A 16368-nucleotide genomic window follows, 5' to 3' on the forward strand; every position below is an offset into this window, starting at 1 on the left:
AATTACTTAAAGATTAAAATTGAAATTGACATTTCAAGAATATGATCTTTTATGTAACTTTCATCCCCCTTCTCATGCTCATAAACATCATCTTCCTCCATTTATTCTTCACCTAAGGCCTTTTTTTTTTTTTTGCAATTCTTTAAAAATGAAATATATTTACATTGAAAAATTTTAAATTTTTAAAATTATGATGAAACACCGCATGATTAAAAATTTAAATAGCATAGATAAATTTTATGAAATAAGATCTTCAAATTTAACTTTTAATTTTTGAACAAAAATAAGTTAAATTTTTTGTATTTTATTTTTTAATATACATATCTTTAATTTAAATCATCAACTATATATATATTTTCAGGAGGTGTTTCGCATCACATAAAAGTGCTTTTCAAAAATACTTTTTCGCTGATAGAGAAAAACTCTTCCACATATTTATTTTGTATGCTGTTTAAAATCATTGTTTAGTTTTCATCTAAATATTTCTGTGTTTTAGTGTTTATTTAAATTTTCTTTCAAATTGTCTTTTGTTTTTTATTTTCGAAATCTCTCTCTCTCTCTCTCTAATATACCGTAATGCTACTTTTACCATTTTGACCAATACCCGAAAAGTTTGTGGCTCCCACGTCGTCATTGTCTTACCTCGGAACCACACAATGCCTGTAGGAGGGCCGAGACCCAAACCTGTAATCTCGTTCAAACTCTTGGGGAGACAAACGTCATTGTCTCAAAACATTTAGGGTATTTCAGTAGTTTCATATGCTCTGTTTTTTGCCTCTCAGTGTATATCCTCCATTCTTTACGTTCAAGAATGGCTTGCAGAGTTGGCAATGTCCTCTGCTTCTCTCTTCAGCTACGCTCGTTGATCCGTACACACACGAAAAACCCGTTTCTCACTATCCAATTGCGTCCTTCTCCATGGCAGTTAAGCTGCTCCAATCTCCTTCTCACCTACTTTTTCCCTCTAAAATTTGCAAAAGCAAGTTAATTCGTTTCTTTCTTTCACACCATTCTTTCATTTATTGCTAGAAACTCGTACATTCATTCACAGTTTCATACGGTCCTCTATTAATTCATAAATATCAGCGTGGTTGTCCTCTTCTCCTTTGAGTTTTGCTGTTTCAGAGTGAGGAATAGAGTGGGAGAGAGGGAGAGAGAGGAAGAATCTAAAGATGCCGTTGGTGAGGTTGCAGGTGCGAAATGAATACGGTTTTGGGCAGCCTGAGCTGTACAAAGAGACGAACAGAGAAGATCCCAAGGCCGTGCTTGACGGGGTCGCTGTGGCTGGGCTAGTTGGGATCTTGAGGCAGCTGGGTGATCTTGCTGAGTATGTTTTCCTACTTCGTTTTGAACTTCTCTGTTTGCTCCAATTGGTTCATTCTGTCTTAATTTGTTCGTGTTTGGTTGATGGGGTAGTGCATTAAGGGTCATTAAGGAGGTCAGTTTAGCTGCTAGCAATGTTACCGAGTTTCTTTGTGGAAAGGATGTCACTCAGTCGTTGAGATTGGAGTATGTTTTGGGTTAGGCTAACTTTCTTCTTGTAAATTGACAAAATCGTCTGACATGTTGGAGCTTTCCCATTAGAGGGGTTTAAGCTTGACTGGCGATTGCAAATTATATCTGTAATATTTTAGTGTCTTTTATATTTGAATAGTCGCTCTGTTTCTTGCCTTTTAACAATTTCTGGGTTTAACATCGGTTGCAATTAACAGCAAGAAGGCTTTTGCCTAAAATAGCTTTTTTTTTCCTTTATTTTTTTTAAGCTCTAGTTCCTTGAACTGGTTCTTTCTTCTTTCATCTATTTCAAATTAATGAAAGTTAGTATTTTATATGTAACGAATCTATTATATATTTATAAATTTACATATATCACTTAGAAGGATGAGAAACTTTACATAAGGACCAGGGAGTTGACCCTTTGTTTTCTCTTGAGAGGTGACTGCAATTTTGACTTTGTACTTGAGGCTGGTGACTGTTCGTTATGTGAATGTGTCTTCGGATATGGTGTAAATATGTTGAAGGCTTAAATCTGGGAGCTAAAATTTTAATTTTGTAGTGACGAATATTGATATCTTATAAGTTTCGATGAATAATATAGAACCACTCGTCTAATATATCTGTTCTCCATGTTTCTCTTGAAAACTTGTCATCACTTTCCGATTGTACATAGCTATTTGCTCCACGTGAAGCTGGAATCCTGATCGAAATTCCTTTATATTAAATCTTAAACTTATATGTATCTAACCAAACCAATAAGGCCACACCATTCACCTCTCAATCTTTATTAGGCAAAGGTTGCTTTTAATTTAGAAGCTTCTCTTTGAGCTGAACTGTTTCCTTGTTGTGCATCAATAAAACAGTTTGAGAGGTGTTCCATAGTGACAAATGCGTCCTTAATTTTCCCTTTGTTTCACCTACTACATTTTTTTCTCCGCCATGTTGGTCAAAGGTTGTCTGTGGTAGTCGTTGAAAGAAGAACATACGAGAAAGTTTGATTGCATGCCAATTTGGTAAAAGCAAAATGGTGCTGTCTGTTGCAAGAGGAATAGCCTATTAAGAGACATTGAGAAGTTGGGAAAGCCTTCTAGGTTTTGAAAATACTTACTTGATTGGTCAAAAGAGCATAATGGAGAAAAAAGTTACTTCACTTGTGCACCGAAGGTAAAAGGTATATGATACTGTATAAGCGTCTACATGTGTTTATAGTACTCTGTTTGGTGTCTCTTTCTTTTCTCCCTTCCATTTTCTTTGCCTCGTTTCTCTTACTAGTCATCTCCAAATTTGGAAACCCTAGCTATTGAAGGTGTCTGATTCTGATATAATGAAGAAGTGGACATGTAGGATCTTTTAATTTGCATTATTTTTCTATTGTTTCATCTCCAAAATTCACACTATGGTAGCGTGTACAGTATTGTTGGTTTGACTAAACACCAAGCTTTACATGGCATCCAACATCTGCCAATTGCACACAGAAAAAAAGACCATAGTTTCCCCTTGTTTTTGTTTTTGCTCAAATTATATTATATAAGAATGTTGTTGAAGCGAACTACTTAAAGTTATAATTGATAAGATTTTAACAGTTATTGAAAATATAAAGCAGTAAAATAAATTCACGCCCACGCCCACACCCACACTCACCCACACAGACACAGACACAGAGTTGGAGTATCATACCATAATTCTGTGCCTTTCTGTAGATATTATATATCTTCATCGTTCATCTTATTTCATTGATCCGTGTCAACTGATTGTTTATTGTATATTTAGCGTTCCCTGTTCTTGATTGATAATTGGTGTTAGATCCATTATTCTTTGCTTACTAAACATTGTTTTTATATTGAACTTGTCAATGCCCAATTTAACCTTGGACATTCATGTGACTGTCGTTTAACTGAGGAAACTTTTCCTTGTGTAGTTTTGCAGCAGAGGTTTTCCATGGCTTACAGGAGCAAGCAATGATTACAGCTAATAGGAGCCACAAATTGATGGTTCGTGTTCAAAAAATTGAATCTTCTCTTCCTCCCTTGGAGAAGGCTGTATTAGCACAGACTAGCCACATACATTTTGCATACACAGCTGGTATGGCCTTTGTGGTCAGCGATTTCATTCTATCTGCTAGATGTTATATTCATGGATGTAGATTATAATATTTCCTCTTTGAATGTATATTGCTTTTGGAAATTAGAGTTGTTCTCCTTCCCAGTATGATGCCAATACTTTGTTCCTGTAATTTTGACATCTTATTAACTTCTATGTCCAAATTGAATAAAATGAACTTGTGATGTTTATTCAATTCATGTTTTATCATTTGACTATCTTGTAAATGTTTTAATAAATATTTTCTTAAAATAAGTCTATATATAAACATACTGCTAAACAGTAATCTACATTTTAGAACTTCTATTAAGGGAATTCGGGTAAAAAGAATCCCTTAATATATATAATTATGCTCACCAGGTAGCTGATATTGACATGTGGCTGGTGTAGATGCATCTCCTTTCTATTCATTGGATGGTATTTGCTATTCACACAGCTAAAGAATTCTCTAATATTGTGAAATTTTACTCTAGATGTTGCCTGGTATGTATTATTAGATGATGTTGCCTTACCTATTGGTATGCTATTGTTAAAATATAGACTTTTATCAGCATGCAATTTCTGGATGTTAGATTACCTTTGTGGAAGAAAAATTGGATCTCTAATATAATTGAAGTTGTATGCTGGTTTGCCCTATCATACGAGCTTCATTTTTGCCCATTCATTTTCACATTCTGTTGTTTTATTCTTTGGGTTCAGTAGTGCTAGAGAATGACAATTGGTATGTCTTGTGATTAAAATTGATTAAAATTTTTATATTCAGATGATATAAAAGTCCATAATGAAAGCAGTTACCTTTCAGGTTGTGAATGGCATCCTCGCATAAAAACAAAAAGAAATCATTTCATTTACAGCGACTTGCCGCAGTTTATTATGGACTCATATGAAGAATGCCGTGATCCTCCTCGCCTGAACTTACTTGATAGGTATGCCCAATATATATATATATATATATATATATATATTTTATTTTTTCAATTATCTTTCTCCTCCCTCTGTTTTCTTTTAAATTAAGATAAGATACCAAGCGTTGTTCAGTACCAAGGCTTGAGTTAGTTTCTCATTTGACTAATGAATTTTTACTGTTTCAATCAGATTGATGCTAATATCTCTAACCTGTTATGTTTTCTTTGGACTTAAAAGTGACCAGTAGTAGTGTTGATAATCCAGTTTAAATTAAATCCCATAAGTTTTTTTTTTTGGATAATTAAATCCCATAAGTTAATGAAACAAGTCCTTTGTCATTCAGATTTGATGCTGGTGGCCCAGGATCTTGCTTAATGAGATATTCAGATCCAACCTTCTTCAAGAGAGTCTCAGCTTATTCAGATGAAGCATACTCCGAAAAATTTGAAAGAGCTAGAAAATCTCGTAAAAGTAAGGTACATTGCTAATTGAAGCATCAAATTGAAAGATGATTCTATGGCTAAGTTTAATTTCTTTGGTGCATTTAATTACTCTATAAACAAATTTTTGGTTCTTATATCAAGAAAATGTTGAACAGAAGAAAAGGTCATTTAGAAGGAAAGAAGGTTTGCGAGGTGAACAATGCATAACACTAGTGGGAGGTATTACATCTATTTGTGTATTGGTTTCTCAGGTATCTATGCAAGTGCTACTTATTCCAGGTAAATGCTGACATGATGTATCATCTCTGTACAGAATGCACTTTGTTCCTTCCGCTGTCAATAGACGAACTTCTTCCTTACAAGCAGCATCCACGGTGGACATGGCAATGAAATCAGATTCAGAAGATCATTCAAATTCTTTAGATTCAAGAGCTGGTGCTGACTACATTGAATGTGTCTTCCATCCGGGTAATTCCATGCAACGTGATGATCAGGATTATGAGCCATTATCTTCTTCTAGGGTAAAAGAAAAAGCAAATACTGTTTATTCAGTATCTTCTCTTGTGGATGATAATATTTCAATTGATTCATTGGAAAAGCAAAATGCCTCTAGTTCGTCAGGTGTTACTTGGGAAGAAAAGGAAGAGATTGTGGAACCTATGAGTCAAACCTATGATAAAGATAAAATAACAGAGATGCATGCTCAAAAGCAAGATCCAAATATGCGTGACTGTAAAGGTGTTTCCTTGACAAAAGTTGATTACAGTGATATCCTATCTGATGAAGAAAGCTACCTGAAACCTGTTGTTAGCAGCGTCCAAACAGAAGAAATTGATAGCGAACCTGATAAGTACATGGATGCACGTAATAGCATTGAGTTAGAATCTGAAAATGATCTTGATTGTGAAACAAAGCGAGAAGTGGATAAAATCACCTCAAGGGTCACTGATGGAATAGCAGAAAATGGAATTGGCGGGGTTGATTCTAATGTACTAGACCACAATTTATCTTCCATTGTTTCACAGACTCTATCCAGTGCTTCATTTGACGATGGAACAAGCAATGACTTCCCAGATCCACTGCAAGTAAATCCACCTCTCATATTGGATCTGTGTGCATCTAAATCAGAAGCTCCTGTTAACAAAGAAATGTCCAGGGATTTAGCTGATTCTGAAGACTTTGAGAGCCCCATCTTTGAACAGGCGTCCAGTGTATCAAGTGTTTCATTAAAAAAAGAAGTAGTTGGGGGCTTCCCAGATTCACTACTAGTAGATCCACCTCCTGTATCAGATCTCTATGCAACTAAATCAGAGTCTTCTGTTAATGAAGAAATGCCAAGGGTTTTAGCTGATCCTCAGGTCTCTGAGAGCTCCATCCATGAAGAGAAGCCTAGCATTTTTGAAAATTCTGCTGTTGCCTGCTCAGTAAGCACTGATTCTTTGGGTTGGGCACACGCACTTGAAGATATTGTCTCACCATCCATTGAAAGTGATATATCATTCTCTGGTTCTAAAAGTTCTGGTTTACCACATGAAGAAGCAGATAGGATTAATAGCAACAACTGTGAATCTAAAGAGACTCCTCCAGAGTCTTCCAATGACCATTCAGTTAGATTTTGGACTAATGGTGGATTATTAGGACTTGAGCCATCAAAACCTCCTGACTTTACCATGCCAAGTCCTTTAAGTAAAGTGTCTCCAACTACAAAAACTGAGACAGATGGAGGTCAATATCATAATTCAATGCTAAAGATCAATGGATGTACGGTGGAACAAGATTTATTAGCAGAGGTTGCCAAAGAGATTGAAAAGGAACCAACTTCTAGATGCTTAACGTCAAGTCGTGAAGATCAAGCTCCTATTACTGAGAAGGCATCTGGTATTCATAAGCTGAGTAATGAAATCTGTCCAATTGATGGAAGTAGTTTGGAGGAAATCAGGGTACTTGCACCAGTTTGTGTTCCCCCGGCTGCCCCTGATTCCAAAGCAACTTCAATTGAAATGAATCTTGGAAAGAGTGAAAATTCATCTCGTGTTTTTGGACTTGGTCAAATGTTACGAAGGAGTAGCTTTCGCCAGAAGGTTTCTTTTAATGAGAAATCTGTACCTGCTGGTTCTCTGAAATCTGACAGATTGGAGCAAAACGGACAAAATAGCATAATAGATCAGTCACTTCCTGAGACAACCTTCGAAGAGAGAGTTGATTATGGATATCCTATTGATTCACTCCCTCCTTCACCACCACTTGGACATATGAAAATATCTTTCCATTCAGTTAGTGGAAATGAGACGCCCAAACTGAAACTGAGATTCCCTGATGGTACTAATCGTTATGAATGTATAAGGGATATGTTTCCTTCATTCCAGTTGGTTCCAGAGCCTTCCATTCCACTGCATGATTCTGGATTCAACTCAGATGATAATGACACTTTCTGTAGGTCATCTCCATATCTGTCTGATGACTGTCCTAGCCCTCATTTAGAGTATAACTCTGATGAGTGGGAATCTGATGAAAGTCCTGAAAGCAGTGACCACGGAGTTCATGATTTTTCCCACAACTCATCATCAACAGAATCGCTAAGTTCACAAGAATTTACAGGATTATCAAATAATGATGTCAATGTGGCTAGTGGAACACGCATTCAAAATGGTGCAGAGCCTTCTTTATCTGGGCGTTTTCTTGATTTTCCGAGTTTTGATAGTGTGAGCCCAGTACTTCATAAAGAAAGTAGCCGGGTTTCCACTGTCGATAATATTGTAAAATCTCAAGGTCAAGCTGAAGCACCGCTGCCGCCGCCGCCACCACCTCCTCTGCCGCCTCTTCCTCAAGTGCAGCAGCAGATCTCAAAACTGCAGTTGGATATGAAAAATGGGACACGCAAGGACACATCTGGTGATGCTGGACAAACTAAAGGTCTAAACCTTTCAGAATCAATCATCTCCCTGCAACCTAGGCCCTCCCAAATGGAGCAAAAACTAACAGATCATGATGATCACAAGTCTGATGGAAATATTTCACAAAAGCTTGCCATTCATGGGGTACTTGTATGATTTTTCATTCTTCTTTTGCATTATATTTAATTAATTAGCCATGGTGGGTAATGGGGTCGGTTCACATATTCACTAGTTCAATCCATCATGCAGCTAGGTCAGAAGAAGTTAAATGGGAAGAAGGAAGCACATCAAGAGGTAATGGGAAAAGAATTGGCTGACAAGGATGATTTCCTGCATCAAATCAGAACCAAAGTGAGTATTTTCTCATTGCATGATTTTTCTGAGCTTATCTTTGAGTTTGTATTTAATTTCTTTAGATATTTGATGCATACTATGGTAAAGTAGAAGGGCATATGTTACCTGACAGTCTAAATTGAAATTAAAGGGAATAAATTCCTTTTATCTACTCGTCTTAGCTGGTTACCATGTTCGTTTCAACAAAATGACCATTTGTAGCTCCATTTTCTATTTGCAAAGGTGAGCTGGGGAGATCAGAAATTGCATTATATGGTGATTTGGTGCATGTATTTCACTTGTGAACCTGTCATGAGATGTATATTATGAGTTTTGATAGATCTTACAATTAAAATAGGGAAATTTGGTAAAAAATCTCTGTTTGAAAATTTAATTAGCTTAAAGGACTTAAATTTGAGTGCAGACAAGTATAATCCGTGAGTGCAGCATATTTTCCACTATGTATAAAGGACCTTTGTATTGATGATTGTTGCATATCATTAATGATATGTTGTCACAGCAGAATATATGTTGCACTCATAGATTATAGTTACACTCGTTCAAATTTAGGTCTTTTTAGTCAATTAAATTTTTAAACAGGAACTTTTAACCAAATTTCCCATTAAAATAATGAGTCTGAAAATTCTTACTATTGTATAAAGCTGCCTCGTTTATTTGTTGCTGCACTAGGACGTACATGAACTAAGTTCTGTCTTTTCCCCCCTTAATTTTTTTTTTTAATCACAGCAACAATAAATTTATCCATTATCATTTTGTTGTTGCCGCAGTCCTTCAACCTGAGACCTACAGTGACAGGAAAGCCAAATGCTAATACTAGTCCCCCTAAAAATGTCAAGGTTACCGCAATTTTGGAGAAAGCAAGTGCAATACGTCAGGTATTCACGGTCTTGTCCTTTGTTCTGTCACTCCTTTCCTTTTTAGGTCTTAGTACTTATTTTCACTTCATATCCAACTTATTATCATAACTGATAATGTTTCCAGGTTGTTGCTAGTGATGACGGAGAAGATGATGATAACTGGAGTGACACCTGAATTTTTGGTAGTTGGTCTATAGGTGTTTTGCATCCTCTGCTCCTTCAACATTCTCAAGTTAAGAAGTTAGCTGAGGTGTTGCTCTTTGTACTCAAGTGTGAATAACTCTTGTTTATTGGCAACATTGGCAATAATCTTTAGCCCAGCGGTTAGTTTATCCAATTTTATTCTCAGTTGGATTTTTCCCCTCATTTTATTTGTCAGTTTTACACGGAAATCATGTGCCAGGTAATCAAGTTGAGCCAATGTATTCCCAAACTTCAACTTGAGACTGTTGTTTATACAAGACGTCAGAAAAAATTTGATGGTTCCGAGTTCTTGATCTTTCTAACTTCATTGCAAAGTGTAATGTGTAATATTTCTTGATCAATGTTCTTTATCTTGTAAATGTAGGAAATGTTAGAAGTGGTTTCTCTGAATATTTTACCTACAAATTGCTTGAATCACTTAGCTAGTGTCAGTTCAGAACTTATTTTCTATGTAATAATCATGCCTCCTCTTCAAAATGGCACAGTTGGAGCCCGCCCCCACTTGGCCGAAGAGGTCCACTTTAATGTTTAATTGTAGTTTGGCTCAACCATTTTAGAGTTAATGGTTGTTCTGTGGGGCTTGTTTGATACACGGAATTAATTATTGAGGTGCGGTGTTTTTCAAGTGATCTGGATTTTCTATCGCACACAGTCAAAAGCACATTTAGCGTGATTTATCACACAATGATGCTAAAAACTAATTCTTTTATGATTGATTATGTAATCTCACGTAATATCAATGTGGTTAATGAGTTTAGAAGAATGCTTCAGAGTTATGACCATTGCAGTTTTTACTGTCTTCTGGAGCTATTGACATCCACACAGCTTTTCATTCCGCCTCTAGCTTTATAGACTTGTTTGAAGAGCACGCTTGTTCAAGCATGATATATCTGATTAAAAGCACATTTAGCGCGATTTATCACACAATGATGCCAAAAACTAATTCTTTTATGAACGCAGTATCAATGGGTTAATGAGTTCATAAGAATGCTTCAGAGTTATGACCATTGTAGTTATTACTGTCTTCTGGAGCTGTTGTCTTCCACACAGCTTTTCATTCCCCCTCTGGCTTTATAGACTTGTTTGATGAACGCAGTATTGGCTTTTCCAAAACTGCGTTATGGCTGAAGAGAACGCGTGCTCAAACATGATATATCTTCCCAAATTTTTTTTGGGGTCAAATTAGAAAGACGGACACTAACTGTCTAAGGTTACAGGAAGATCTCGAATCTAAGACCTCCTGTGCAGCGAACTTTGATATCACTAGGTTACAATGACAAACAATGAAAAATGAATGCCTCGCAGGGAAATAGAGAAAAGAGAGTAATTGGTATTAAAAAAAGATGCAGACTCGATATTTAATTAACTTCAGGTGTTTTATTCTATGTGCGTAAATGCATGAATTCGAACGATTCAATTTGATCTGAAAGCACGTTTATAAGAAGTGAAGATGATTACACTCATGCAAGGATCCATAATTGACTCAGCGCTTTTGAAACAAAGTGCTTTTAATTATTATCAATGTCATTGCCTTTTGCAGTTCTCTTTTAGAAGCTTTGCCCCTTTTCTGCAGCACAAAATGGCTCAATATAATGATTAAAGGCGACAATAATGGTCAGGCTCAGCATCTCCACCACTGAGGTCGGACACATACAAATCCATAGAATATCGGTAACAACAACGAATAAGAAAACCAACTCACATGAAGGTTGTATGATACTCTTCCGAACCTTAATATAAGACCCATTTAACTAATTTGATTAGATTAAGGAAGTTAGGTAAGTTAGTTAATTATAAGAAAAGTGACACATTTTTCCTAAAACACCATAATTATCTTTCTTAATACCCCCTCTCTCTTCTACTTGATTATGATTGAGAGAATATCTATATGGGTAATTTAGAGAAAATTGATAAATATGAGAAATGGGTCTTATATTTAGGACCAAAACTAAATTAGGTCCTATATTAAGGACTGGAGGAGTATTTTTCTAATGTTTGAAACTTCAAACTTCAATACTACCTCCGCTCTTAAATGTAAGATCTAGCTTGTATCACAAACTGTACTACGAACTAAATTTTATATTTAAAACTAGAGGTAGTTGCTTTATAATATTGTGGGTGTTAACTGTTGTGTGCCTGTGCATGTTTATTGGGACACATTAGTTATTTTGATATGGCTATTAACTGAATGAGATTTCATTATTGCTAGGTTGAATGGTAACTTTTCCAAAAGCGTTTTTTTTTTTGCATTCACATAAATTGGAACTCAATACCTCATGCTCAACCGGCTAAAGCCCCTTTCATTAAGACTAATGCCCATTGGTAGTACAGACAGTTTTCTTAATAATGTCTGAACAATAATCTTAATTTCTCCCTCCCATTTGAGTCTAACTTGTTTCACAAAAATATTAATGAAAGAAGCTTTATTGGCTAAGAAATATTCAAAACCGAAAAAAAGAAAAGAATTTTATCATAATAACTTGGAAAATTAAAAAAAAGTACTGACAAATGTCAACTTTAAAAAGAACAAATAGTTTCAGCTAAGAACACTGATCTTTTTGTGAAACTTTCAAAATGTACTCTTTATTATAATTAATATTTTTAGAGGGTCCTTTAAATGTCATTTGTCATTTATTTTTAAATTCATGAATATCCACATGGTTAAATTTCTTAAATGATAAACGGAACTAATATATGTTTGTTTTTCAACAAGCACATATATGAACCCATAAAAATAAGATAAAAATTGCTTTGTCCCAGCTAGTTAGCAATTTCAACTTGCTTATTATTACGGGTGGTAATACGGGGTAACCCGCACGAATTACGGGTTGACTCATGGAGGATTAGGATTAGGTGGTGTGAGTTGAAAAGGTTTTGTGTAATAGCAAGTTGGCTAACCCACCATGATGGGCTTGCCAACTACTATTATCTTTTTTAATTTTTCATTTTTTAAATATTTTTCTCATGTAATATAAACAAAATATAATATAATTTTTATATTTCTTTCAAATACTTGATTGAAAACACCAAATAAATTATATATATATATTTTTAAATTTTTTTAGATAAGATATAAAATATAATAATATGATTATAATAATTAAAAAAATTGAAAAAACAAAGTTAATGCGGCTTGTGGTGGGTTGTGTGTTTAATGGTGAGGGTTAAAAAGTTTCATTTGCTGACAGATTGGCAAATCGACTATTTTTAGTAGGTTGATAGATTGGACTCACAGATCGAATCTATATTGCTAACTCTACTTGTCATGGCCCTTTCCTCCTTGTGTAACCGATTAAGTAGTAGGAGATCTCAAAATGTCAATTTTTTGGCAAAGGAAACTCGACGTTGTAATTAAGTTAGAGGAATTAGCGGGTAATCACAAAATCACCAGAAATTTAAGGAAGAAAAAAACACTAGAATTACTGAGTACCGCAAAGTTTAAGAAGCAAATATAGTAAACTGACCTCATAAATACCTCTATAAAAATGTAGCATTAATCGACTTCCTCCATTCTTGAAACACCGAAGGCAAAATTGAAGAAATAGGTAATTAAGATTCACAGATATGGCTAAGTCTTCTATATTCATCGTCCTGGCCTCTGCCATTTGCTTCTTCTCCTTCTTCGCTTCCTCTCACGGCCAAGATGATAGAAACCACTTCGTCGTGCATGGCACTGTTTATTGTGACACATGCAACGTCCAATTCGTCACCAAGCTCAGCGCTCCTATGGCCGGTACGTAAATTATACTCCATCTGATCCTAAATATAGGAGCTTAATGCCTTATTTATAAATATTAAAAAAAATTAGTTAAGTAGTGTTAGTTTCTCTGAAATACTCTTCGGATGATAAAAATTTCCTTTAATATGTGCAATTGATAAGAATAATTAAAAAAAAGAGATTATAAATTTGAGAGATAAATTGAGATTTTAGATTTAGGGGTGTTTGAATATCATTAAAAGTACTTTTTAAAAATATTTTTTTTATAAATCGAGACAAACTCCTCCAGATATTTACTTTATATACCGTAAAATCATTTTTAAAACTATAGTTTGATTTTCATCTAAACACTCCCTTACGATTAAAACAAACCTGTAACTAATTCTTATATTTAAAACTCGAGAAATAATTGAGAAGATCCAAGTTAACAAGCCCTATCTTGAAGCTATGTGGTTCACATCCAAAGTTCACAACACACACACACAATGAATTGTGTTACTGATGAAGTGTGAGAATGATATTATGTGTGAAGGCGCAAAGGTTAAACTGCAATGTGTGGACTTTGCAAACGAAAAGAACGTAACATTAAGCAAGGAGGCGACGACGGACGAGAAGGGTTCTTACAGCATCGAAGTGGAGGGCGACCACGCGGAGGAGGACTGCGAGGTGACTCTGATTTCCAGCAGCAGAAGCGACTGTGCCAAGTTGGACAGTGACAAACATCTGAACCAAGCAGCCAAAGTTAGCATCACAAACGACAATGGCCTCATCCACTCTCCTGATCGCATTGCCAATGCTCTGGGTTTCATGAAGGACCAACCTCTGGCCGAGTGCGCCCAAGTTCTTAAAGAGCTCAGTTTGAACCCTGATGGCACTGAGATTGAAGATAATTCCTGAACATCATTCATTATTTAATTAATTATTGTACTTTCATGGTTCATCCATCCATCCAACGAATGATCGATCCTTGTGCTTGCTTCCGATGAAAGTTGTTTGATTATTTTTCCGACAATTATACCGTTGAGAATAACTAGGCTATCTGCTATATATGGTTTCTTGTTGCAATATTGCACTGAGTCTGAGGAATGATGAGACTTATTTGTTATAGATATCAAATTTTATATCTGTATTGATGGTACCGTATTGCTGTTTGTGTGTGTTCTTTTTAAGGTTTTGATTTGATTAGGGTATGAGAAAAACTTGAGTTTTGATCTTATAAACAGGGTTTGGTTTCCATTATATGGAGTAGAAATCTTTCATATATGAATGTAAATAGTAGAGTCTGAAGATTATTTTGTCGATGGATGAATTCACGGCTTGCTAATTAATTTGGATAATTTGCTTTCCTCCGGTTCAGCTGATTTAGTTTGTGGGAAAAATCCTTTTTTTTTTTTTTTCAAATGTGCGATCTGTTTGGCTTCTTTTTAAGCAGACAGATTATTTTGGGACTTAACAAGTACGGCAAGATTTACGATTTAAATAGAAGATGATTTATTACTTTTAAAAGCTATAGGCCCTTTAACGAGCCAACAAATGTAACAACTAGCGGATAGTAGTCTAACAAGCTAAAAAGCCCACCATATTAACACTACTGATTAGAAACCTTTTAATCTTAGTCAAAACGTGATTTTGATCGAAGTAATATGAGAGTAGCATGGTCTTGAAAGTTATTGGAAGAAAAAAAAACACGTTGAAGACTGGTTTCCAACATAATAATAGTCTTATTATTTAAAGATTAATGCCCCCTTTGGTACGCTGGAACTATGGGTGTAATGGTGAAGATGGCTTCGACAGATTTACACTACAAATATGGAGAAATGGTGATGGAATATACGACAACAACGTCCTTGCCTCAGTCAAACCAGGAATAGTGTTTGGCTTCGATTCGATTTATGTGATTTAGGGCTTATTTGTATCTACTTCTATTACGTGCTTATTCTATATGTGACGAACGTGAAAGATCTCATACTTCCTTTTTTCCTTTGCAATCTAATTCATTCTGATCTTTGATTGGGTTTATGTTTCTGATCCAAGCTCTTTGATCTTTGATTGGGTGAGTGGGCGTGGGTCGTTTGGTAGGAGAGGGGGATTTTTGTTTGTTTGTTTTATTTTTAAGAAGGATATTTTGGTCACTTTATATCATGAATACACAAATCAATTAAAACGTTTGCTCCATTTGGCATAAAGTGCATTTGGTTTCATGCAAACCATTCCTTAAAAGAATGGGGAAGAGAGGGGGAAAATATACTAGTAAGCATTTTCTTATTTAATCATCTCTTATTTATGCCAGAATTGTTACTTCATTCATTTATGAGAATGGAGTTGTAATTAGAATTAGTGATATTTGACCATTATTTTTATTCATATTTAACAGTAATTCAAAATCATCAAATATGACGGCATTATACTTGTTTTGAATCAATTCTTAACCATCAAATATTTAAAAACCATCAAGCATTTAGGTGACAGAATTGGTTACAATGTTACTGCATTGACATACTTCACGATTTTGACCAAATAACCATTATGTGATAAATACTTGATAGTTAAACTATACTACCTCCGGTCCTTAGTATAAAAACTAATTGACTAATTTGAGTAGATTAAAAAAATTAGTTAAGTTGGTTATTTGTAATAAATAAGTGCTGTCTTTCTTAAAATATCCTTTCTAATTAAGTGTATTGGCTAGAACTATCATTATTACAAAAACTACATTTTGAGAAAAAAATAGATAAATATAAGACATAAAATAAATTAGGGTCTTATATTTAGAAACAAAATAAAATTAAAACGAGTTCTTATATTAAAAACCGCCAATGTTGGCGTACCAACTTTAGTCATTTTGGTTGTTGTCCTATTTGATGGCTTTTTGCATAAAAGAAAAAACGTCAAATGCAAACCTAATAACAATAAAATATTGATGCATCATTTTAAAAAAATAAAAAAATAAAGCAACCTCCCAACATTACAGACACAGAAACCAGCAGCAAAACAATCATTCTTCCAACAACCAAATTAATGAAATTTGCATTATTATTCATGTATATATACTGTTAAACTTAAAACTCCAAAACTTGTCTAAAAAATATAATACCAAAAGTCCAAGTGTGTATTTAAACCAATTGGTTAAAAAAAATAAAAACTAAAATTAGCCAAGTAACTAAAAAATATTAAGAAAAAACAAAATACAAGACAAAAAGACCAATACTAATATTGTAACATCCTAATTTTCATATATGTAATATTTAAAAAAGAATTTTATAGAATAGGTAGAAGTTAAATATACATATATGTAATTAAAATAATTCTGATTTTATGTGTGTGTATGAGAAAATGAATAAAATAACGATGTTAAGAAGTCCCACATTGATTAAATGATAGGAAGTGGATAAAAT

General features: G+C 34.6%; 2 protein-coding genes across 2 annotated transcripts; both read left to right on the forward strand.

Annotated features, from left to right (window-relative positions):
- The first annotated feature begins 943 nt into the window (after positions 1-943).
- Positions 944-9647, forward strand: LOC114758932 (protein SCAR3-like). The gene is made up of 9 exons (XM_028948036.1): positions 944-1327; positions 3416-3579; positions 4400-4523; positions 4847-4979; positions 5102-5165; positions 5259-7984; positions 8090-8191; positions 8962-9069; positions 9176-9647. Exons 1-9 carry the CDS (start codon positions 1173-1175, stop codon positions 9224-9226), a joined length of 3627 nt encoding a protein of 1208 aa, XP_028803869.1. The 5' UTR covers positions 944-1172; the 3' UTR covers positions 9227-9647.
- A 3172-nt stretch (positions 9648-12819) lies between these two features.
- Positions 12820-13870, forward strand: LOC114758933 (pollen-specific protein-like At4g18596). The gene is made up of 2 exons (XM_028948037.1): positions 12820-12988; positions 13506-13870. Exons 1-2 carry the CDS (start codon positions 12820-12822, stop codon positions 13868-13870), a joined length of 534 nt encoding a protein of 177 aa, XP_028803870.1.
- Positions 13871-16368: the final 2498 nt, after the last annotated feature.

The sequence above is a fragment of the Neltuma alba genome, unplaced genomic scaffold (genome assembly GCF_004799145.2).
Source record: "Neltuma alba isolate B1F8T4 unplaced genomic scaffold, ASM479914v2 tig00010775_pilon, whole genome shotgun sequence".
NCBI classification, from domain to species: Eukaryota; Viridiplantae; Streptophyta; class Magnoliopsida; order Fabales; family Fabaceae; genus Neltuma; species Neltuma alba.

What these genes read in the sequence shown, in the direction of transcription:
- LOC114758932 (XM_028948036.1), top strand. Translation starts at nt 1,173, where the DNA reads ATGCCGTTGGTGAGGTTGCAGGTGCGAAATGAATACGGTTTTGGGCAG. An exon ending in GAAAATCTCGTAAAAGTAAG is followed by an intron (nt 4,980 to 5,101) that starts GTACATTGCTAA and finishes AATGTTGAACAG; the next exon opens with AAGAAAAGGTCATTTAGAAG. An exon ending in AAAAGCTTGCCATTCATGGG is followed by an intron (nt 7,985 to 8,089) that starts GTACTTGTATGA and finishes TCCATCATGCAG; the next exon opens with CTAGGTCAGAAGAAGTTAAA.
- LOC114758933 (XM_028948037.1), top strand. Translation starts at nt 12,820, where the DNA reads ATGGCTAAGTCTTCTATATTCATCGTCCTGGCCTCTGCCATTTGCTTC. An exon ending in GCTCAGCGCTCCTATGGCCG is followed by an intron (nt 12,989 to 13,505) that starts GTACGTAAATTA and finishes TTATGTGTGAAG; the next exon opens with GCGCAAAGGTTAAACTGCAA.